Genomic DNA, 25,477 nt, shown 5'->3' on the forward strand with positions numbered 1-25,477 from the left:
ATTGAGACTGTGAGCCCCACGTGGGACAGAGACTGTGTCCAACCCAATTTGCTTGCATTCTGGTGCTAACCTTCTCACTGGGCCTCCTTCTCATCTGTCCTGCCATCGACCCCTGGCCCAAGTCCTACCTTTGGCCTGTAAAGCCTCCCCTCCTCAAATCTGCCAAACAATCACTCTTCACCCCTTCAAGGCCCTAGTGAAGGCACACCTCCTCCAAGAGGCCTTCCCAGACTAAGCCCCCTTTTTCCTCAGCTCCCCTCCCCTCCACGTTGCTCCAACTCATTCCCTTTGCTCTACCCCCTTTCCCCACCCCACATCACCCATGTATATGTACATAGAACAGTGCTTTGCACATAGTAAGCACTTAATAAATGCCATTTTTCTTATTATATCTATAATTATATTTATTTATATTGATGCCTGTTTACTTGTTTTAATGTCTAAAAGGACTGTAAGCCCATTGTGGGCAGGGATTAATAATTATCATTAATAATAATACCAATAATAATAATGATGGCATTTGTTAAGCGCTTACTATGTGCCAAGCACTGTTCTAAGCTCTGGGGTAGATACAAGGTGATCAGGTTGTCCCCCTTGTCTTAATCCCCATTTTCCAGATGAGGTAACTGAGGCCCAGAGAAGTGAAGTGGCTTGCCCCAGGTCACACAGCAGACAAGTGGCAGAGCCGGGATTAGAACCCACGTCCTCTGACTCCCAAGCCTGTGCTCTTTCCATTGAGCTATGCTGCTTCTCATTGTCCCTCTTTATTGCTGAATTGTACATTCCAAGTGCTTAGTACAGTGCTCTGCACACAGTAAGTGCTCAATAAATACGACTGAATGAATGAATGAATCCACCCTAGTGCTTAGTACAGTGCTTGGCTCATAGTAAGCACTTAACAAATACAATTATTATTATTATCAGCCCAAAGTCAATTTCTGTACCTGCCCCAGATTCTCAATTTTTTTTTCTTATGATGGCATTTGTTAAAAACCTTTTATGTGCCAGGCACGGCACTAAGTTCTAGGGTAGATACAAGTTAATCAGGTTGCACAGAGTCCATGTCCCACAGGGAACGCACAGTCTCCATCCCCATTTTGCAGATGAAGGAACTGAGGCTCAGAAAAGTCAATGGACTTATCCAAGGTCTATCTGTACTACCACACCTATCTATCCAGTCCTGCATGCACACTCCAACAGGACAAAGTCCACTTTGCAGGGAAGGAGAAGAATATCCTGGAAATCACTGGAAACTCCTTTGATGTCTAGGCGGCTCCCAAAGCCACATCCCTGAATGAAGTTTCTGACTCTCTTGAAATTCCTTCCTTCCTCCCATGTTGCAGTAGTAATAACAATAATAATAATGGTATTTGTTCAATGCTTAACTAGGGGCCAGGCACTGTACTAAGCGCTGGGGTGAGGAGCAGCGTGGCTCAGTGCAAAGAGCCCGGGCTTTGGAGTCAGAGGTCATGGGTTCAAATCCCGGCTCTGCCACTTGTCAGCTGTGTGACTTTGGGTAAGTCGCTTCACTTCTCTGGGCCTCAGTTACCTCATCTGTAAAATGGGGATGAAGACTGTGAGCCCCCCATGGGGCAACCTGATCCCCTTGTAACCTCCCCAGCGCTTAGAGCAGTGCTGTGCACATAGTAAGTGCTTAATAAATGCCATCATTACCATTATTATATACAAGCGGATCAGGTTGGACCCATTCCCTGTCCCACGTGCTCTAGCCACTACGCCAGGCTGCTTCTCTACTCTGGCTTCCCTCTGGTGTGGGACACAGCTTGGGCCTGATCCAATTATCTTGTATAATGATGTTAAGCGCTTATCTGTTAATTAACCAATCAATCAATCAATCGTATTTATTGAGCGCTTACTGTGTGCAGAGCACTGTACTAAGCGCTTGGGAAGTACAAGTTGGCAACATATAGAGACAGTCCCTACCCAACAGTGGGCTCACAGTCTAAAAGGGGGAGACAGAGAACAAAACCAAACATATTAACAAAATAAAATAAATAAAATAGATGTTGTTAAGCGCTTACTGTGTGCCAAGCACGAGTGTAAGCCTCATGTGAAACAGGGACTGTGTCCAATCTGATTAACTTGTATCTACCCCAGTGCTTAGGACAGTGCTTGGCACATAGTGAGCACTGAACAAGTACCAAAATGATTATCTGATTATATTGTATCTACACCGGTGCCTAGCACAGTGCTTGGTACATAGTAAGCGCTTAACAAATACCATTATGATGATGATGATGATGGTCTTTCATTTGAAAAGCGATGGGAATTACTCATTCACCCTCATGCCAGCTGTGTGACACTGAAGAACTGCCACCTTTTCTTGGAAAGAAGAAACTAAAAGACAGAAGCCACCCAACAAACATGAGGGCCAGGTAAATCCTATCGAGGGGAATGAGATGATGCTCTTTCATTTGGGGAACAATCCTTAAGACGGAGCCTTCTAGTTCATTCAGTGTGCAGAGCACTGTACTAAGCGCTTGGGAAGTACAAGTCTGCAACATATAGAGACGGTCCCTACCCAACAACGGGCTCACAGTCTAGTTCACCCAGCTACCTTCCCAAACAAAGTTCCCTCCCTTATTTTTAAAAAAATCCAGAGAAATAAATACGTTTTTTGTTAAGCACTTACTCGTGCTATGCACAAAAAAAGTTCTAGTTTCCTGCAGAAACACATTCAGATCAATCATTCATTCGGTCGTATCTATCGAGCGCTTACTGTGTGCAGGGCACTGTGCAAAGCACTTGGAAAGAGCAGCAATGATTCCTTTCTGAATGTTCCCGGATCTCTATCATCTTATGAAGATACATCAGCAGGACGCGTTGGTAAGTAGAAGTCAAATATCTGCAGAGGCTTGGAGGAGTTTGGCACTTTTTAATTCCCTCTCTTTAGAGCAAGTATTTAAGATAAATTAAACAAAGACAAAAGATTTCCTGCCCTAAGGCAATTTGCCTAATGAAGTTAAAAATTAGAGACAGGGCGAACAAATGATTTCAAGACAAAGAGCACTGCTGAAAAAAAACCGTAACCACATAAACTGAATCCAAAATTCATTCTTCACATCCACTTTCATTCTTTTCACCATTGAAAAGGGGAAAAGAAAACCGGTTTGGTCTACAAACAAAATAAGAGCATTTTGTAGTCAATACATTGCTTCCTAGGTATTGACTGTATAAAATCATAACTTTATGAGCAGAGCTGAAGTGGGATGACCCTCCCCTTTTTTAGAGAGGGAGAAATCGAGATGGAAATGACTTGTCCAAGGTCACACGGTACATCAACCATAGCTATTTGACTTTCCATAGCACCTTTCCCCCCAGGCGTGCAAAGCCCTTCACACTTCCCAGCGTCAACAGCCACACATTTCAGATGGACCAACTGAGGCGCGGGAAAATGAAGCTCACTCAAGTCGGTGGAATTGCTGGAACAATTTGAGTTCAGGTCATTCATTCGTTCTATCGTATTTATTGAGCGCTTACTGTGTGCAGAGCACTGTACTAAGCACTCGGGAAGGACAATTCAGCAACAAAGAGAGACCATCCCTGCCCACAGCGGGCTCACAGTCTACAAGGGGGGAGACAGACGGCAAAACAGGCATTAGAGAAGCAGCGTGGCTCAGTGGAAAGAGCCCGGGCTTTGGAGTCAGAGGCCATGGGTTCCAATCCTGACTCTGCCAATTGTCAGCTGTGTGACCTTGGGCAAGACATCTGACCTCTCTGGGCCTCAGTGACCCCATCTGAAAAATGGGGATGAAGACTGGGAGCCCCACGTGGGACAACCTGATCACCTTGTAACCTCCCCAGTGCTTAGAACAGTGCTTGGCCTATAGTAAGCGTTTAATAAATGCCATCATTGTTATTATTATTACAGATGAGGTAAACTGAGGCCCAGAGAAGTGAAGTGGCTTGCCCAAAGTCACCCAGCTGACAAGGGAGGCGGGATAAGAACCCACAACCTCTGACTCCTCAGCCCATGCTCTACCCACTGAGCCACAATGCTGAGGGTTGATCAGCACTTAGAACAGTGCTTTGCATATAGTAAGCGCCTAACAAATGCCATTATTATTATAGACACCTTCCTGCCCACACTGAGTTTATTATTAGTAATAACAATAATCATGATGGTATTTGTTAAGTGCTTACTCTATGCTAAGCGTTGGGGTAGTTACAAGTTTGTGAGGTTGGACACGGTCCCCGGCCCAGGTGGGGCTCACGCTCTTAGCCCCCATTCTACAGATGGGGAAACTGAGGCCCAGAGAAGGGAAGTGACCTGCCCAAGGTCACCCAGCAAACAAGTCTAGAGTCTAAGTTTAGAGTCAGCCTGGCCTCCAACAGGCTCGATTAGTCATGGGTTCCCTCCCCTCCCCGCTACCGTCCAAAAATTTCCCTTTTACCTGCATGTGTCCATGAGGTCCTCCGCCATTCCTACCAGGAATCCGTTAGGAATCACCAACGGATTCCTGGGATGAGTCCGTGTCCCATGATGGTCCCAGAAGACTCAAAGAGATATCTGGAGTGGACGGTGACCCCCTCCTCCACTCACCTCCCCATCCAACACCATCGTTTCCCTCTGCAGATGAACAAAAGAGCTCAACTGCCTTTCTTCTCCCCCATAACCATCTGGGAAACGGTCCTCGGAGCTGGGAACACGACATCCTTAACTTCCTACCCCTTTAGAACCATCTTTATTTCCCGTTCCACAATACTTCCGTGCAGTTGGTCCCAGGTTGTAGCCGTGCTGGCTGCGCGGGACTGTGCAGAAATGTTTGATCTGAACTCGGTAGATCGAGTAGCGTGTCCCTGCCCACCCAATCCCGACTTCTTTATTTTGTCTCTTGGGCTTGGGAGCTGCTCTGGGTAGTTGCGTTCTCAAATGGCTCATTATGCAGGTTAAATATCAGCACTAGAAAATGGCATCTTCCTTCTCTGGTGGCTCCCCAGACATTCTCACATCCCCATGGGGCCTCTCAGTCCCCCGCCCTACTCTGCTTTAATAATAATTATGGGACTCATTAAGCGCTTACTATGCGCCACGTACTGTTCGAAGCGCTGGGGTAAATACAAGTTAATCAGCTTGGACACAGTCCCTGTTCCACGTGGGGTTCACACTCTTATCCCCATTTTACAGATGAGGTAACTGAGGCCCAGAGAAATGAAGTGACTTGCCCAAGGTCACACCGCAGACAGGTGGCGGAGCCAGGATGAGAACCCAGGTCCTTCTGACTCCCAGCCCTGGGTTCTGCTTTTTTGTCCTGGCTGGATCCTTCCTTCTCTTTGCTCCGGAGGAAGCGGTTGGAAAAGCTGGAGGTGGAGACGACTTTGTCCTCTTTTCTCTGAGGGTGAAGCACGAGGGGTGTGTGAGGGGGGTGTTTTGTGTGTATGTGTCCCCAGTATCTACACTTAAATGTGCCTAAATAAGCTCCTAGGCCTTATTAGTAATTCGGTAGCTCCCTATAGCCTCTCAGGTCAGCTACCCTATTGTTCTTACTGATAACGATGATAATGACCCTGAGAGGTAGGTTAATCTTCTCCCCAAATGGGTAAACCGAGGCACAGCAGGTTAATACGTCTTGCACGGATCCCACAGCGAGGTGGGGCTGGAAGAAGAACCCCGATTTCACAACCGTTTGTCCCGTCCAGCAACGTTGCGGTCATCCTCCCAACAGCCCTACGAGGCTCCATTTTACAGACGGGGAGATGGAGGCACGGCGGAGGGAAAAGACCTGGACAATCGGGGAGTCCGGCCCCGGCTCGGACGATGACTGCTGTCCCGCGGCAGAGTCCCCCAGCCGTCAGGAGAAGGGCCGAGTTTGGGCCGCCCTGTCCCGGTGGTTGAGGAGAGGCGCCTCCGGCTCCTAGGCTCTGTTCCCTCTGCCCCCATCTTGGCAGTCTCCGTTGGGAGCCACGGTGGTCAGCGCCAGCTCCTCCTCGGGTTCGGGAAGGCCGTCTGAAACAAAAAGGGCAGAGGGGCCGTGGAAACCCGCCGAGAAACAGACAGAGGAACCCGGCACAGAGGTCAAGCTTCTGGGGGTAACTGCATTAAATGATGATAATAATAATAATAATAATAATAATAATAATAATGATGGCATTTATTAAGCGCTTACTATGTGCAAAGCACCGTACTAAGCGCTGGGGAATTTACAAGGTGATCAGGTTGTCCCACGTGGGGCTCACGGTCTTAATCCCCATTTTACAGGAGGTAACTGAGGCCCAGAGAAGTGAAGTGACTTGCCCAAGGTCACACAGGTGACAAGCGGTGGGGCGGGATTCGAACCCCTGACGTCTGACTCGAATGCCCGGGCTCTTGCCACTGAACCACACTGCTTCTCTATACTGTACTATACTATAGTGTTATATACTATCCTATTCCCAAGCGCTTAGTACAGTGCTCTACACACAGTAAGCGCTCAATAACTACGACATGCCATCATCATCATCATCATCTGATGATTTTGAGGGGTATTTACTACATGCCAGGGCTGTAGGGGGTAGATAGGCTAGGATAGGTAGATACCTGTATATATGTATATAGGTTTGTACATATTTATTACTCTATTTATTTGACTTGTACATATCGATTCTATTTATTTTACTTGGCTTATATGTTTTGTTTTGTTGTCTGTCTCCCCCTTCCAGACTGTGAGGCCGCTGTTGGGCAGGGACCGTCTAATGATGATGGTGGTACTTTTTAAGAGCCTACTATGTGCCAAGCACTGTTCAAAGCGCTGGGGGGGGATACAAAGTAATCAGGCTGTCCCAAGTGGGGCTCACAGTCTGTAGAAGCAGCGTGGCTCAGTGGAAAGAGCACAGGCTTTGGAGTCAGAGGTCATGGGTTCGAGTCCCAGCTCCGCCATATGTCTGCTGTGTGACCTTGGGCAAGTCACTTAACTTCTCGGACCCTCAGTTACCTCATCTGTAAAATGGGGATTATGACTGTAAGCCCCACATGGGACAACCTGATCACCTTGTATCCCCACCCCCCAGCGCTTAGAACAGTGCTTTGCACATAGTAAGCACTTAACAAATGCCATCATCATTACTATCATTATTATTATTATTACAGATGAGGTCACTGAGGCACAGAGAAGGTAAATGACTTGCCTAAGGTCACGCAGCAGACAAGTGGCGGAGCTGGGATGAGAACCTACGACCTCTGACTCCCAAGCCCAGGTTCTTGCCCACTTCTAGTCAATCAATCAATCAATCAATCGTATTTATTGAGCGCTTACTGTGTGCAGAGCACTGGACTAAGCTAGTCAAGGCCTAGTGGCTACAGCCCAGTCCTGGGAATCAGAAGGACCTGGGTTCTCATCCCGGCTCGGCCCCTTGTCTGCTGGGTGACCTCAGACAAGTCGCTTCACTTCTCTGGGCCTCAGTTACCTCAGCTACAGAATGGGGATTAAGAGCATGAGCCCCATGTGAGCCCATTGTTGGGTAGGGACCGTCACTACATGCTGCCAACTTGTACTTCCCAAGCGCTTAGTCCAGTGCTCTGCACACAGTAAGCGCTCAATAAATACGATTGAATGAATGAGTGAATGAATGTGAGAAAGGGACTGTGTCCAACCTGATCAGTTTGTATCTACCCCAGCGCTTAGACCAGTGCTTGACACGTAGTAAGCGCTTTACAAATACTATTATTATTATTATTGTTATCATCATCTACAGCTACCTACCTGTTTTCAGTGCTCTTTTTTTCAAAGTATGTGCACTTGGATTTTCTCCCTTTATTTACCCCTCCCTCAGCCCCACAGCACTTGTATCCATATCTGTCTCCATGTTTTGTTTTGTTGTCTATCTCCCCCTTCTAATGATGGCATTATTAAGCACTTACTATGTGCAAAACACTGTTCTAAGTGCTGGGGAGGTTACAAGGTGATCAGGACCATCTCTAGAGGTTGCCAACATGTACTTCCCAATGCTTAGTCCAGTGCTCTGCACACAGTAAGCGCTCAATAAATACGATTGAATGAATGAATGAATCTGCAATTTCTTTATTTCTCTTAATGTCTGTCTATCCCTCTAGACTGTACGCTGCTCGTGGGCAGGGAATGTGTCTACCTGCCCTGGTATGCTATACTCTCCCAAGCGCTTAGTACAGTGCTCTGCATACAGTAAGCGCTCGATAGATATGATCGATTGATTGATTAATAATAATAATAATAATTTTGGTATTTGTTAAGCGCTTACTATGTGCAAAGCACTGTTCTAAGCACTGGGGAGAATACAAGGTGAACAGGTTGTCCTATGCAAGGCTCACAATCTTAATCCCCAGTTTGCAGATGAGGTAACTGAGGCACCGAGAAGTTAAGTGACTTGCCCAAAGTCACACAGCTGACAAGCGGCAGAGCAGGGATTTGAACCCATGTCCTCTGACTCTCAAGCCTGTGCTCTTTCCAGTGAGCCACGCTGCTTCGCTGATTGACTGCAGACTGTAAACACCTTATGGGCAGAGAACGTGTCAACCAATTCTGTGGTACTTTACTCTCCCAAGCACTTAGTATAGTTTTCTGCACCCAGTAAGCGCCCAGTAAATAGCAGTGATTGACTGTAAGCGCTCCATAAATGCGATCGAATGAATGAATGATTGGAGCCAGCGTGAGGGTAAGTCGCTGTGTCCCTCCAAAGTCGTCATCATCATCAACAATCGTATTTATTGAGCGCTTACTGTGTGCAGAGCACTGTACTAAGCGCTTGGGAAGTACAAGTTGGCAACATTATAGAGACAGTCCCTACCCAATAGTGGGCTCACAGTCTAAAACGGGGAGAGTCCTCCACCAGTGGATTGCTCCCTGTTGGTCTCTTGGCCAAAGACCCCGCAGTTGCTCTTTGGGGGTCACAGCAGCCTCATTCAAGGGCGCGATGCTCTCCATGGGGAATAAAGGAGCCGAAAAATGGGTCGAAGAATCTGTCTTTCAACAAAGATAGAGGCAGATGGAAGCAGGCCTTTCCCACAGAAACACACACTCTCACCTCAGAGGACAGATTTTTGCCATAGATTATTCACACTTTTGCGATTCTTGAAACTGACATAATAACGGTATTTGTTAAGCGCTTACTATGTGCCAAATACTGTTCGAAGCACTGGGGGAGATACCAGGTGATCAGGTGGTCCCACGTGGGGCTCACAGTCTTCATCCCCACTTGACAGACGAGGGAACTGAGGCCCAGAGACGTGAAGTGACTGGCCCAAAGTCACACAGCTGATAAGTGGCGGAGCCGGGATGAGAACCCACGACCTCTGACTCCCAAGCTCCGGTTCTTTAGTTTAGGGAGGTGGGAGGGTGTTTTTAAGAGGCGCAAGGGGATGGGTTCCAGGGTCCAGGTGGAGGACTGTGAGCCCACTGTTGGGTAGGGACTGTCTCTATATGTTGCCAATTTGTACTTCCCAAGCGCTTAGTACAGTGCTCTGCACACAGTAAGCGCTCAATAAATACAACTGATTGATTGATTGAGGAAGGTAACCTTTGAGAGAAAGAGGAAGGCCTCTTGAGTGAGCGTAGGAGAAGGAAGTGGAAGCGGAGGTACGAGATGGTTGCGTACTAAGGGTTAGGCGCTTAATACAGTATTCCGCACAGAGCAAGCCCTTGATAATTGGCCCAGTGGACAGAGCACGGGGCTGGGAGACAGAAGGTCCTGGGTTCTAATCCCGGCTCTGCCATTTGTCTGCTGGGTGACCTTATTCATTCATTCAATCGTATTTATTGGGTGCCTACTGTGTGCACAGCACCGTACTAAGCGCTTGGGAAGTACACAGTGCTTAGGCAAGTCACTTAACTGCTCTGGGCGTCAGTCCCCTCACCCGTAAAATGGGGATTAAGACCGAAAGTCCTATGTGGGGACAGGGACCGTGTCCAACCCAATCACCTTGTATCTTTTAGACTGTGAGCCCACTGTTGGGTAGGGACTGTCTCTATATGTTGCCAATTTGTACTTCCCAAGCGCTTAGTACAGTGCTCTGCACATAGTAAGCGCTCAATAAATATGATTGATGATGATGATGATCTACCCCGGTGCTTAGAACAGTTCCGGGCACTAGTAAGTGCTTAACAAATACCATAAATGTTATTGTTGTTGTTATAGGTTTAAATCCCATCAATTGATTGATTGGGGAGGGGTCCAGGGAGGTACTTGGGGATGCTCACCCCAAGTTCACCCCATCCCTTACTGAGCGAACACCAACCTTGAAAGAGCCTGGGCCTGGAAGCCAGAAGACCTGGGTTCTAATCCTATCTTCAGCACCTGCATGCTACAAGCCCATCGGTGTGTCACTTTTCTGCGCCTCAGTTTCCTCATCTGTAAAATGGGGATTGAATCTCTGTTCTCCTTCCTACTTAGACTGAGAGCCCCATGAAGGACAGGGACTGTATCTGACCTGATTATCTCGTATCTATCAATCAATCATATTTATTGAGCGCTTACTATGTGCAGAGCACTGTACTAAGAACTTGGGAAGTACAAATTGGCAACATATAGAGACAGTCCCTACCCAACATTGGGCTCACATTCCAGAAGGGGGTATCTACCCCCGAACTTCCTTCAGCAATTAACAAATCCCACAATTGCCATTATTCTCTGGCTTCCTAGAAGGAGGGAGAACTCGGTGCCCTACTACAGAGCGTGACCTTTTTTTTCTGACTGTGAGACTGAGTTACCAAGAAATCTCGGCACCCTTGTGAGGAAGGGGGAAAAGCCTCCTTGCTTCCCCTTCTTTCGGCACCCCAGGGAAGAAGGTGCAGGCAGGGTGAGTGGAAACGTGGACTGACTCTCTCCTTCAGCCTCGGGGCACCAAGAAAAAGACATCAAATAAGTGGTTCAAAGCAAGTTCATTGAGAAGCTGGGGGGGAAAAACTCATCTCCTCGCTCCCATATAATAATAATAATAGTCATAATATTCGTTAAGCGTTTACTTTGTGCCGGGCACAGTGGGGTGGATACAAGCCAATTGGGTTGGACACAGTCCCTGTCCCACTTGGGGCTCACAGTCTCCATCCCCATTTTACAGATAGGGGAACTGAGGCACAGAGAAGTGAAGTGACTTGCCTGACTAGCAGACAAGCAGCTGAGCCGGGATTAGAACCCATGACCTTCTGATTCCCAGGCCCGCCATGGCGTATCCGTGGATGGGGAAAGGAGAAAGAATCCAGGCCCCCTCCCCTGTCCCGCTGCTGAGCCTGGGCATCTAATTTCCAGGGTGGAAGACGGCCTTTGAAGCTTACAGAGAAACAGTCCAGGACCAGATGAGTCACTAAAGGGGGATTCTCATTCTGGGTGGTTAATATGAATCACTACATCATTCATTCATTCATTCAATCAATCGTATTTATTGAGCGCTTACTGTGTGCAGAGCACTGTACTAAGCGCTTGGGAAGTACATCAGAACTCGCTTTATCAATCCCCGGCCAAAAGTAGCTCCCAAACTGACCAAATGACCAAAATCCTTGCATGAATGAGTTCCTATAATACCAGACCAACATATGCAAGACACACAAATAGTAAGAACTTGACAAATACTGTAATTATTACTATACATACATAGACACACAAACACACACGTACATATACAGAGACATACATACAAAGAAGCAGCGTGGCTCAGTGGAAAGAGCACGGGCTTTGGAGTCAGAGGTCATGGGTCCGAATCCCAACTCCGCCACATGTCTGCTGTGTGACCTTGGGCAAGTAACTCAACTTCTCTGAGCCTCAGTTACCTCATCTGTGAAATGGGGATTGACTGTGAGCCCCACGGGGGACAAGTTGATCACCTTGTATCCCCCCAGCGCTTAGAACAGTGCTTTGCACATAGTAAGTGCTTAACAAATGCCATTATTATTATTATTATTATTATTATTATTACACAAACACAGAAACCAGAGATGCAGGAATAACTGCTTAACAAATACCATAATTATTATTATACATACACAGAGACACACAGACACACACATGCATACACAGAGACGTGCACGCACACAAAAACAGACAAGACACACACACACACAGTAAGTGCTTAACGAATACCATAATTCATTCATTCCCTCAAGTGTATTTATTGAGCGCTTAATGTGTGCAGAGCACTGTACTAAGTGATTGGAAAGTCCAATTCAGCAATAAAGAGAGGTCATCCTTGCCCACATCGGGCTTACAGTCTAGAAGGGAGGGCGATCATTATTATTACCGACATCCACAGACATACACATGCAAACAGGACACACACATAGTAAGTGTTTAACAAATACCATAATTATTATACATACACAGAGACACACAGACCCACACATACATACACAGAACCACACACAAAGACAAGACACACACATAGTAAGTGCTTAAATGCCATAATTATTATACAGACACAGACACAAACATACATACGCAGACAAGACACACACACAATAAGTGCTTAAAAAATACCATAATTATTATACATACACAGAGAAACACAGACCCACACATACACAGACACACACATAGTAAGTGCTTAAAAAATACCATAATTATTATACATACAGAGAAACACAGACCCACACAGACATACACAGACACACACATACATACACACACACATACATACACACACATAGTAAGTGCTTAAAAAATACCATAATTATTATACATACACAGAGAAACACAGACCCACACAGACATACACAGACACACACATACATACACACACAAACAAGACACACACATAGTAAGTGCTTAAAAAATACCATAATTATTATACATACACAAACACAGACCCACACAGACATACACAGACACACACATACATACACACACAAACAAGACAGACACATAGTAAGTGCTTAAAAAATACCATAATAATTATTATACAGAGACACCCAGACGGGCTAAACACTCACACACACACTCACTCACTCACTCACGCACTCACTCACTCACCACTAAGCTCCCTAACCTCGAGTTGGGGAGCTATGAGGATGATAACCTGCACTGCCTCTGATTTGGACGGGGAACCAAATTCTTAGAGGAACAGAAGTTGGGAAAACAGGAAGCGTAGGTGAGGAAAGAAAACACAGACTGGGTGGAGAGAAGGAGCTGAGTGGGGGAGGGGGAGGGGACATCAGGAAAAGAATCCTAAAGAGCCGGATGGGGACTACAGGGTGGAGAACACAGGATGGGGGGGCATGGGATGGGGAATTCAGGAAGGGGAGGGCAGGATGGGGCACACGGGATGGGGTGCACGGGATGGATGTACCTCGTTCTCGCCTGTTCCGCCGTCGACCCCGGCCCACGTCCTCCCCCTGGCCTGGAATTCCCTCCTTCCGCACATCCGCCAAGCTCGCTCTCTTCCTCCCTTCAAAGCCCTACTGAGAGCTCACCTCCTCCAGGAGGCCTTCCCAGACTCAGCCCCCTTTTTCCTCTCCTCCTCCTCATCCCCCCCACGCCCTACCTCCTTCCCCTCCCCACAGCACTTGTATATATATTTGTACAGATTTATTACTCTATTTTACTTGTACATATTTACTATTCTATTCATTTTGTTAATGATGTGCATTTAGCTTTGTTCTGATGACTTGACACCTGTCCACATGTTTTGTTTTGTGGTCTGTCTCCCCCTTCCAGACTGTGAGCCCGTTGTTGGGTAGGGACCGCCTCTATATGTTGCCGACTTGGACTTCCCAAGCGCTTACTTAGTACAGTGCTCTGCACACAGTATGCGCATAATAAATACGATTGAATGAATGAATGAATATTTGTACAGATTTATTATCTATTTTACTTGTACATATTTACTATTCTATTTATTTTGTTAATGATGTGCATATAGCCATAATTCTATTTCTTCTGACGACCTTGACATCAGTCTACATGTTTTGTTTTGTTGTCTGCTTCCCCCTTCTAGACTGTGAGCCCGTCACTGGGTAGAGACCGTCTCTCTATGTTGCCAACTTGTACTACCCAAGCGCTTAGTCCAGTGCTCTGCACACAGTAAGCGCTCAATAAATACGATCGAATGAATGAATGAATTGGAGTGGGGAGAGCAGGATGGGGAGCATTGGATGGAGCACACAAGATGGGGGCATGGGATGGGGTGCACAGGGCCGGGTGCATACGATGGGGAGCACAGGGTGGGGTGCACAGGATGGGGAGCACAGGGTGGGGTGCACAGGATGGGGAGCACAGGGTGGGTGCACAGGATGGGGAGCAGGGGATGGGGAGTGCAGAATGGGGAGTTCAGGATGGGGAGCACAGGGCGGGGCGCACAGGATGGGGAGCACAGGATGGGGAGCAAGGGATGGAGAGCACAGGCTGGGGAGAACCCGACTGGGTTACTGCATCAGCCTCCTCTCTGATCTCCCATCCTCCTGTCTCTCCCCACTTCAATCCATACTTCATGCTGCTGTCCAGATTGTCTTTGTCCAGAAACGCTCTGGGCATGTTACTCCCCTCCTCAAAATCTCCAGTGGCTACAATCAATCTGCACATCAGGCAGAAACTCCTCACCCCGGGCTTCAAGGCTGTCCATCCCCTCGCCCCCTCCTACCTCGCCTCCCTTCTGTCCTTCTCCAGCCCAGCCCGCACCCTCCGCTCCTCTGCCGCCGCTCACCTCCTCACTGTGCCTCGTTCTCACCCGTCCCACCATCGACCCCTGTTCCACTTCCTCTCCCTGGCCTGGAATGCCCTCCCTCCGCACATCCCACATCCGCCAAGCTAGCCCTCTTCCTCCCTTCAATGCCCTACTGAGAGCTCACCTCCTCCAGGAGGCCTTCCCACACTGAGCCCCCTCCTTCCTCTCCCCCTCCCCCGCCCTACCTCCTTCCCCTCCCGGCAGCACCTGTTTGTACAGATTTATTACTCTATTTATTTTACTTGTACATATTTACTATTTTATTTATTTTATTTTGTTAATATGTTTTGTTTCATTGTCTGTCTCCCCCTTCTAGACTGTGAGCCCGCTGTTGGGTAGGGACCGTCTCTAGATGTTGCCAACTTGTACTTCCCAAACGCTTAGTACAGTGCTCTGCACACAGTAAGCGCTCAATAAATACGATTGAACGAGTGAATGTATGAGAACAAGATGGGGAGCACGGGATGGAGAGTGAGGGATGCGGAGCACAGGATGAGGAGCACGGGATGGGGAGCACAGGATGGGGCATGATGGATGGGGAGCAGGGAAGCCCGGGTGGCTCAGAGAGCTCTGGGGCAGAGAGTGGATAAAGGAGAGGATAAAGGACGCCCCCCGGCCCTGTTTAGGCTCTTCCTGAGTGCCAACCACTTTTCCAAGCCCTGAGGCAGATAGGAGGCAATCAAAGCAACAGATTACTACAGTCCCGGGCTTCCCACGGGGCTCACAGTAGAAGGGAGAAAAGGGATTGGATCCCCACTTGGCAGATGAGGCAACAGAGAAGTTAAGCATCCGGCCCAAGGTTACACAGCAGGCAATCGGCAGAGTCAGGATTAGAACCCAGACCCTCCGACTCTCAGGTCGGTGTCCTACTCATTTGACCTCACTGCTTCCCTCTACCTGCATTCAATCACATTTATTTATTTATTTAATGCAATAAATATTGCATTTATTTACTGCAAATAGTAATTACATCTATTCTTTTAGACTGTGAGCCCACTGTTGGGTAAGGACTGTCTCTATATGTTGCCAACTTGTACTCCCCAAGCGCTTAGTACAGTGCTCTGCACACAGTAAGCGCTCAATAAATACAGTTGATGATGATGATGATGAGCGCTTACTGTTTGCAGAGCACTGTACTAAGCGCTCGGGAGAGTACACTACAACAATAGACACATTCCCTGCCCACAGTGAGCTTCCAGTGTGGAGGGGGGGAACACGGACATCATTCATTCATTCATTCCATCGTATTTATTCATTCATTCATTCAATCAATCTTATTTATTGGGCGCTTACTGTGTGCACAGCACTGGACTAAGCGCTTGGGAAGTACAAGTTGGCAACATATAGAGACGGTCCCTACCCAACAGCGGGCTCACGGTCTAGAAGGGGGAGACAGACAACAAAACAAAACATATTAACAAAATAAAATAAATAGAATAGTAAATATGTACAAATAAAATAAATAGAGTAATAAATATGTACAAGCATTTATACATATATACAGGTGCTGTGGGGAGGGGAAGGAGGTAAAGCGGTGGGGAGGATGGGGAAGGGGAGGAGGGGGAGAGGAAGGAGGGGGCTCAGTCTGGGAAGGTCTCCATCAGTGAGAAGCAGCGTGGCTCAGAGGAAAGAGCCCGGGCTTTGGAGTCAGAGGTCATGAGTTCAAATCCCGGCTCCGCCAACTGTCAGCTGTGTGACTTTGGGCAAGTCACTTCACTTCTCTGGGCCTCATGACCTCATCTGGAAAATGGGGATTAAAACTGTGAGCCCCACGTGGGACAACTTGATCACCTTGTAACCTCCCCAGCGCTTAGAACAGTGCTTTGCACACAGTAAGCACTTAAATACCATCATTATTATCAGCACAAATAAATAAATAAATTACAGATACGTACACAAGTGTACATATAAGAAGCAGCCTGGTCTAGTGGCTAGAGCCCGGGCCTGGGAATCAGATCATGGGTTCTAATCCTGACGCCGCCACTTGTCTGCTGTGTGGCCTTGGGCAAGTCACTTCACTACGCCTCAGTTACGTCATCTGTAAAATGGGGTGGGACAGAAAAGGCGTCCAACCGATCCGCCTGTATCCACCCAAGCCCTGAGTACGGCGCCTGGCACGTAGTAAGCGCTTAAGGAACACCATCCTAAGCGCTGCGGGGCCGGGCTGGGGAAAGAAGCTCCTCCCAGCTAGAACTGAGAGCCGACAGAGACAGTGTGGTCTTGACTCGACTCTCTCCCGTGCCACTGCTGCCCAGCACGGGTGAATTTTGACTTTGTAGCAGATCGACTGCCACTGGCAAGCCGCCGCCAACGGACGGGCCTCCGCTTGACTCTCCCTCCCGTCGTCGAGACGGGCGGAGGACTGGAAACTCTCCAAGTGCCACCCTGAGAGAGGAGAAAGTGTGGATCCCACACCATCGTCTGGAACGGTGCGGGGACTGAGAGGTTTTCCCCTCCCAGGAAGACGTAGAGTCATCCTTAGTACTCACAGACAGCGTCGCGAAAGGGGGAATTCATTCATTCATTCATTCAATCGTATTTATTGAGCGCTTACTGTGTGCAGAGCACTGTATTAAGCACTTGGGAAGTACCAGTTGGCAACATATAGAGACGGTCCCTACCCAACAACGGGGTCACAGTCTAGAAGGGGGAAACAGACAGCAAAACAAAACATGTGGACAGGTGTCATTAGAATAAACAGAAATAAAGCTAGATGCACATCACCAACAAAATAAATAGAATAGTAAATATGTACAAGTAAAATAAATAGAGTAATAAATGTGTACAAACATATATACAGGTGCTGTGGGGAGGGGAAGGAGGTAGGGCGGGGGGGATGGGGAGGAGGAGAGGAAAAAAGGGGGCTCAGTTGGGAAGGCCTCCTGGAGGAGGTGAGCTTGCAGTAGGGCTTTGAAGGAGGGAAGAGAGTTAGCTTATCGGGGAATGTACTCTATCACCACTCTGTTCCCGTTTTTGGTAAATGGTCATTTTTTATTGACTTTATCCTGTTATTCTTTTCCCCCGTGACTGGATTTATCCTCCCCTAATACCCTCTCAGGGTCGCACCTGGAGAGTTTCCGGTACTCCTCCAGTCTCGACGACGGGAGGGAGAGTCATCATCATCATCAATCGTATTGATTGAGCGCTTACTGTGTGCAGAGCACTGTACTAAGCGCTTGGGAAGTACAAATTGGCAACACATAGAGACAGTCCCTACCCGACAGTGGGCTCACAGTCTAGAAGGGGGAGAGTCAAGCAGAGGCCCGCCAGTTCCACTCCTAGCTTGGGCAGTGGCTGGCGAGTGGCAGGCGATCCGCTACGAGTCAAGACTCTCCTGCGCTGGGCAGCAGCGGCACGGGAGAGAGCGTCGAGGGCGGAGACTCAAATTGACGGCACGGAAGGAGGCAACGGTAAACCACTTCCAGATTTTTACCCACAAAACTCAACGGATGCACTACCAGAACATTTGCAGATGGATGTGGGGCAGCGTGGCTCAGCGGAAAGAGCCCGGGCTTCGGAGTCAGAGGTCATGGGTTCAAATCGCTGCTCTCCCAATTGTCAGCTGTGTGACTTTGGGCAAGTCACTTCACTTCTCTGGGCCTCCGTGACCTCATCTGTAAAATGGGGATGAAGACTGTGAGCCCCCCGTGGGACAACCTGATGGACTTGTAACCTCCCCGGCGCTTAGAACAGTGCTTTGCATATAGTAAGCGCTTAATAAATGCCATCATTATTATTATTCTTGGAGAAAGGCGTCCATGGTGTTGACGGCGTAAGGCAAGACGATAATAATGATAATAATCTCTCCTATGAATCGACGCCTTATCAAGGCAGGAGAGTTTGCGTATTTTGATCCCCCCATCTTACTTCCTTCCCTTCCCCACAGCACCTGTATATATGTATATATGTTTGTACATATTTATTACTCTATTTATTTATTTATTTTACTTGTACATATCTATTCTATTTATTTTATTTTGTTAGTATGTTTGGTTTTGTTCTCTGTCTCCCCCTTTTAGACTGTAAGCCCACTGTTGGGTAGGGACTGTCTCTATATGTTGCCGACTTGTACTTCCCAAGCGCTTAGTACAGTGCTCTGCACACAGTAAGCGCTCAATAAATACGATTGATTGATTGATTGATTGATGAAGCTCGGAGCCGTGCGACACAGGTGAGTAACCCATAACGGAAAGATCTCAACTGAAGCGTCAAAGTCGATTCACCCGAGCTGGGCGGCAGCGGCGTAGGAAGGAGTCAAAGCCGGATCTGATCAAGTGATCAAAACGTTGATTCATTCAATCGGATTTACTGAGCGCTCACTGTGTGCAGAGCACCGTACTAAGCGCTCGGTCAAAGACAAGGGCAGAGACTCGAGTTTTTACCGCGAGGAAGACGGCAGTGGGTGACCACTTCCGTACCTTTACCGAGAAAACTCTGCGGACACACGTACCAGAACGACTTCACGACGGAAGATGGGGCATTCTGAAGAGCGTGTGTCCGTGGAGTCGCTGTGGGTCAGAAACGACTTGACGTATTTGAAGAAGAAGAAGAAATAATAATAGTAGTAATAACGATGGTATCTGTTAAGCGTTTAATTATGTGCCGGTCACTGCCCTAAGCGCTGGGATAGATACAAGATAATCATCATCATCAATCGTATTTATTGAGCGCTTACTGTGTGCAGAGCACTGGACTAAGCGCTTGGGAAGTACAAATTGGCAACATATACAGACAGTCCCTACCCAACAGTGGGCTCACAGTCTAAAAGGGGGAGACAGAGAACAAAACCAAACATACTAACAAAATAAAATAAATAGAATAGATATGTACAAGTAAAATAAATAAATAAATAGAGTAATAAATATGTACAAACATATATACATATATACAGGTGCTGTGGCAAAGGGAAGGAGGTAAGATAATCAGGTTGGACACAGTCCCTGTCCCACAGGGCGCTCACAGTCCGAATATCCATTTTCCAGATGAGGGAACTGAGGCCCAGAGAAGTGAAGCGACCTGCCCAAGGTCACACAGCAGACAAGTGGCGGAGCCGGGGCTAGAACCCACGACCTTCTGACTCCCGAGCCCAGGCTCTTATCACCAGACCACGCCGCTTCTCAGGCCCTCCCCTCCCCGCCTCACTCTCCGCATCCTCCCTGTGGGTCAAGTAACAGATCCGAAATATTTATCCTTACACTTTTCCCCCGCACTTTATGGGCAAGGGCTCAAAGAATGTCAAAACAAGGGGAAGCACAGAGGTCGTTATCCGGGTGATGCCCTACTCCTCTCTCTCATTCAACCCACATATTCAATCGGTCACTACATCCTGTCAGTTTTGCCTTCACATCACGGCTAAAATCCGCCCTTTCCTCTCCACCCAAACAACTACCACGCTGATCCAAACAGCCTGCCACCCTGCTCTTAGCTCCAGCAGGAGACGGCATCTATCAATCAATCAATCAATCGATCCATGGGGTCTATTACGCGCTTACTGAATAATAATAATAATGACGCTGGCATTTATTAAGCGCTTCCTATGTGCACAGCACTGCTCTAAGCGCTGGGGAGGTTACAAGGTGATTAGGTTGCCCCACAGGGGCTCACGGTCTTAATCCCCATTTTACAGGTGAGGTCACTGAGGCCCGGAGAAGTAAAGTGACTTGCCCAAAGTCACACAGCTGACAACTGGCGGGGCCGGGATGCAGAGCACTGTACTAAAAGCCTGGGAAAGCACAATACAGTAGAGTTGGCAGACATGTTACCCTGCCCGCAACGAGGTCACATTCTAGAGGGATGAGAGAGGAATAACCCCAGAGCCAACCGGCCCTTGCATCAGCAGCAGCTAATCAATCGAAGGTTTTTACTGAGCGCTTATCATGTGCGGGGGCACTGTACTAAGCGCTTGGGAGAGGACGGTGCAGTAGACCGGGTAGACAAGATCCCTGCCCACGAGGAGCTTCCAGCCTAGAGGGGGAGGCAGACCATAATACAGTAAGCGGTACCCGGGACCCCGACCCGTGCTTTCAGTCAGGAACTTCTCCCAGAAGTTCTTCCGTCAGAGCGGCAGAAAAGATAGCAAATTAAGCCTCGCGTTTTCATCCATTCAGCCATATCTATTGAGCGCTCATTGTCCTAAGCACTTGGGAGAGTACAGCACAACCATAACTGTACAACTTGACACCCGTCCACACGTTTTGTTTTGTTGTCTGTCTCCCCCTTCTAGACTGTGAGCCCGCTGTTGGGTAGGGACCGTCTCTATTTGCCAACTTGGACTTCCCAAGCGCTCAGTAGAGTGCTCTGCACACAGTAAGCGCTCAATAAATACGATTGAATGAATGAAATGGATTACAGATAAGGGAAACAGTAGAGTAGGTGGAACCACCCCTGCAGCCCTCAACCCCACGCCCGAGGCAGCAGAAGGCCGCACTTACCTTCGGCAGGCCGGTTGCCCGTGGTCGCGACCCGGCCCTTCCTCCTGGTCCGGGGGCCCCAAGGAAAGCACCTGAAGAGGTCCGAGAGTCCTGGCCTCTCCCGTATCCGCTCATCTAAAACACAAAGTGCCACATTGGTCCGAGGCCCTCTTACCTCACACCTCCCTTCTCTCCTTGTCCAGCCCAGCCCGCACCCTCCGCTCCTCTGCCGCCGCTCACCTCCTCACCAGGCCTCGTTCCTGCCCATCCCGCCATCGACCCCCGGCCCACGTCCTCCCCCTGGCCCGGAATGCCCTCCCTCCGCACATCCGCCAAACTAGCTCCCTTCCTCCCTTCAAAGCCCTACTGAGAGCTCACCTCCTCCAGGAGGCCTTCCCAGACTGAGCCCCCTTTTTCCTCAGCTGTCCCTCCCCTCCACTTCACCTCCCTTTCCTCTACCCAGCCCCACAGCACTTGTATACACGTCTATAATTCTATCTGCATTATTGCCTGTTTACTCGTTTTGATGTCCGTCTCCCCCCCTTCTAGACCGTAAGCCCGGTGTGGGCAGGGACTGTCTCTCTCTATTGCCGAATTGTACTTTTTCAAGCACCGCACACACTTAAGCACTCAATAAATATGACTGAATAAGTGAATGAATGAATCGCATGATGGAGAGGCCTGGGGGACGTAGGAGGCAAAGAGCAGACTTCAGTGCGAAGAATAACAATAGTGATGGCATTCGTTCGGGCTAATCAGGTTGTCCCACATGGGCTCACACTTTTAATCCCCATTTGGTAGATGAGGGAACTGAGGCTCAGAGAAGTGATGCGGCTCGCCCAAGGTCACCCGGCGGGCAAGTGGCGGAGCCGGGATTAGAAATACCATCATTATTATTATTACTATCGCTGTGTAGAAGGGGAGATGGCCATGAACTGAGCGGGATGTGCCCTCCCCGGGTCTGCCAGCCGGTCCTTGGGGGGGCCTGGGGGAGGGTCCCGGGGTTTGCTGCTCCGGGAGAAGGGTCCTGGGGGGCAGGGTCCTGGGGTTTGGGGTTCCAGGGGGGAAGTGTCCCAAGGTAAGTGGGTCCTGGGGTTTGGGGGTGTCCTGGGGTTTGGTGTTCCAGAGTATGGAGGTCCGTAGGGTTTGGGGTTCCAGGGGGGAAGTGTCCCAAGGTACGTGGGTCCTGGGGTTTGGGGGTGTCCTGGGGTTTGGTGTTCCAGAGTATGGAGGTCCGTAGGGTTTGGGGTTCCAGGGGGAAGGGTCCCGGGGTTTGGTGTGCCGGGGGGAGTATCCCAAGGTATGGGGGTCCTGGGGTTTGGGGGTGTCCTGGGGTTCGGTGTTCCAGGGTATGGGGGTCCTGGGGTTTGGGAGCCCTGGTGGGGATGGGTCCCGGGGTTTGGGGGTGTCCTGGGGTTCGGTGTTCCAGGGTATGGGGGTCCTGGGGTTTGGGAGCCCTGGTGGGGATGGGTCCCGGGGTCTGTGGATCCAGGGGGGGAGGATCCTGGGGTTTGGGGGTCCCGGGCTTTGGTGTTCCAGGGTATGGGCGTCCTGGGGTTTGGGAGTCCCGGGGTTTGGGGGTCCCGGGCTTTGGGGTTCCAGGGGGGAGGGTCCCGGGGTTTGGAAGTGTCCATGAGTCTGGGGTTCCCCGGGATGGGGGTGTCCCGGGGTTTGGTGTCCCAGGGGGGCAGGGTCTCGGGGTTTGGGGGTCCCGGGGATTGGGGGTTGGGGTGTGTGCCGTGGGGTACCTGGGGGTCGCGCGGGCAGGGCGTCTTGGAGCGCGTGGCAGGCTGCTTGTCGGACGGCCAGCACGGTGTGCGGCCGGGAGGGCCAGTAGGCCGCCACCCGCACGGCGCCCCCGCCCCACGCCCGCCGCACCAGCGCCTCCAGGCGCCGCACCGCCTCCTCCTCCGCGCAGCCCTCCGCGCGGCCCTCCTCCCGCTCCTCCCGCTCCTCCCGGTCCTCCTGCTGGTCCCCCGGGCGGGCGCCGAGCAGGGCGACGCCGAGGAGCGCGGGCGGGGCCCGTCGGGGGCTCCGGGCGCGGAGGTCCCGCAGCATGGCCCGCACCGCCCGCGGTGCCCCCCGCAGACGGGCCGCCCACACCAGCACCACCAGCAGCAGGCAGCGCAGCGCCCGCCGGGGTCCGGCCGAGTCGGGGCCCCCCCCCCGCCGCCGCCGCCGCCCCCTCCGGGCCGCCCTCCGGGCCTGCCCCGGGCCCCGGTCCGGCGCCGGGCGGGCAGCCCCGGGGGAAGAGGGCGGCGGCGAAGTCCCGGAGCAGCGCCCGTCCGGGCTCCCGGCGGCCCCGGTGGCCCAGCTCGCCCACCAGCACCACGCGCTGCGCCCCGGGGCCCCCCGACGGGCCCCCCGACGGGCCCCCCGACGCCCAGGCCGCCTCCACCAGCGCCTCCAGCTCCCCGTCCCCGGGGGGGTCCCCCTCCGAGGGGGGCTCCCCGTCCCGGTCCATGCCCCCCCTGGGCCCCCGCTGCCCCCCGGCTCCCCCCGGCTCCCCCCGGCTCCCCCGAGCCTAGGGCGGCCGACCCCGGCTCCGCCTCCGCCTCCTCCCCGCCCCCGGACCCGCCCCACCACGGCCGGGGCCCGCCCCCCTCCTCCCCTCCCTTCTCCTTCTTCTCTTTTTCTCTTCTCTCTTCTCCTTCGCTTCTCTCCTCCTCTTCTCTTCTTCCTCCTCCTTCTCTCTTCTCTTCTTCCCTCTCCGCCTGTCTTCTTCTTCTCTTCCTTCTCCTCTTCCCTCCTCTCTTCTCCTTCATCTCTTCTCTCTTCTTCCTCTTCTCTCCTCCTCTTCTTCTCTTCTCCTCCTCTCCTCTTCTCCTCCTCTTGTCTTCTCCCCCTCCTCCTCTTCTCTTCTCTCCTCCTTCTCTTCTCCTTCTCCTCCTCGTCCTTTCCCTCCCCTCTTCCTCCTCCTTCTCCTCCTCCTCTCCCACTTGTATTCTCTCCCTCTTCTCCTCCTCCTTCTCTTCCTCCTCTCCTGCTTATATCTTCTCCTCCTCCTCTCCTGCTTATATTCTCTCCCTTTCTTCTCCTCCTCCTCTCCTGCTTATATTCTCTCCCTTTCTTCTCCTCCTCCTCTCCTGCTTATATTCTCTCCCTTTCTTCTCCTCCTCCTCTCCTGCTTATATTCTCTCCCTTTCTTCTCCTCCTCCTCTCCTGCTTATATTCTCTCCCTTTCTTCTCCTCCTCCTCTCCTGCTTATATTCTCTCCCTTTCTTCTCCTCCTCCTCTCCTGCTTATATTCTCTTCTCCTTCTCCTCCTCCTCTCCCACTTATATTCTCTCCCTCTTCTCCTCCTCCTCTCCCACTTATATTCTCTCCCTCTTCTCCTCCTCCTTCTCCTCCTCCTCTCCCACTTATATTCTCTCCCTCTTCTCCTCCTCTTCTCCCACTTATATTCTCTCTCTTCTCCTCCTCCTCTCCCGCTTATATTCTCTCCCTCTTCTCCTCCTCTCCCACTTAAATCCTCTCACCCTCTTCTCTCTTCCTTTTCTCTCCTCTCTTCCTCCTCCCCCCTTCTCTCTTCCTTTTCTCTCCTCTCTTCTCTCTTCCTCCTACCCCCCTTCTCTCTTCCTCCTCCCCCCTCTTCTCTCTTCCTCCTCCTCTCTTCTCTCTTCTTCCCTCCTCTTTTCTCTTCTCTTCCTCCTCCCCCTTCTCTCTTCCTCATCCTCCCTTCTCTCTTCCTCCTCCCCCCTCTTCTCTCTTCCTCCTCCTCTCTTCTCTCTTCTTCCCTCCTCTTTTCTCTTCTCTTCCTCCTCCCCCTTCTCTCTTCCTCATCCTCCCTTCTCTCTTCCTCATCCCCCCTTCTCTCTTCCTCCTCCCCTCCTCTTGTCTTCCTCCTCCTCCTTCTCTTCTCCTCCTCTTCCCCTCCTTCTCTTCCCCTCCTTCTCATCCCCTCCTCCTTCTCAGCTCCAGACCTTCTCCCTCTTCCTTGCACTTCAGATTTGCTCCCGTTATTCACCTTTCCCTCAGCCCCACACCACTCAGGGACATCCATCCCTAATTTATTGATTTACATTAATGCCTCTGCCCCCTTCTAGACTGTGAACTCGCCGTGGGCAGGGAACGTACGGCGGAGCCGGGATTAGAACCCCTGAACTTCTGACCCCTAGGCCCATGCTCTGTCCACTACGCCAGGCTGCTGCTCACAACCTGAGGGACAGTAACCTCAGCCAAAAATCTCAGGATAGAAATGAGAAATCGGGTCCCTGGGTACTGTAGAACCAAACGTGTTCTGAGAAGCAGTGTGGCTCAGTGGAAAGAGCCCGGGCTTGGGAGTCAGAGGTCGTGGGTTCTAATCCCGGCTCCGCCGCTTGTCAGCTGGGTGACTTTGGGCAAGTCACTTCGCTTCTCTGGGCCTCGGTTCCCTCATCTGGAAAATGGGGATGATGACTGTGAGCCCCCCGTGGGACAACCTGATTACCTGGTATCGACCCCAGCG

At 50.4% G+C, this 25,477-nt stretch overlaps 1 protein-coding gene across 1 annotated transcript; it reads right to left on the reverse strand.

Annotated features, from left to right (window-relative positions):
- Positions 1-5,191: 5,191 nt before the first annotated feature.
- Positions 5,192-23,494, reverse strand: C1H2orf72 (chromosome 1 C2orf72 homolog). Its single transcript, XM_038745240.1, is given in 4 exon segments — positions 5,192-5,968; positions 21,052-21,165; positions 22,779-23,278; positions 23,280-23,494. Coding segments are annotated over 4 exon segments (921 nt in total). The 3' UTR covers positions 5,192-5,876.
- Between the last annotated feature and the right edge of the window lie 1,983 nt (positions 23,495-25,477).

Source organism: Tachyglossus aculeatus, chromosome 1 (assembly GCF_015852505.1).
Source record: "Tachyglossus aculeatus isolate mTacAcu1 chromosome 1, mTacAcu1.pri, whole genome shotgun sequence".
Classification (NCBI taxonomy): Eukaryota; Metazoa; Chordata; class Mammalia; order Monotremata; family Tachyglossidae; genus Tachyglossus; species Tachyglossus aculeatus.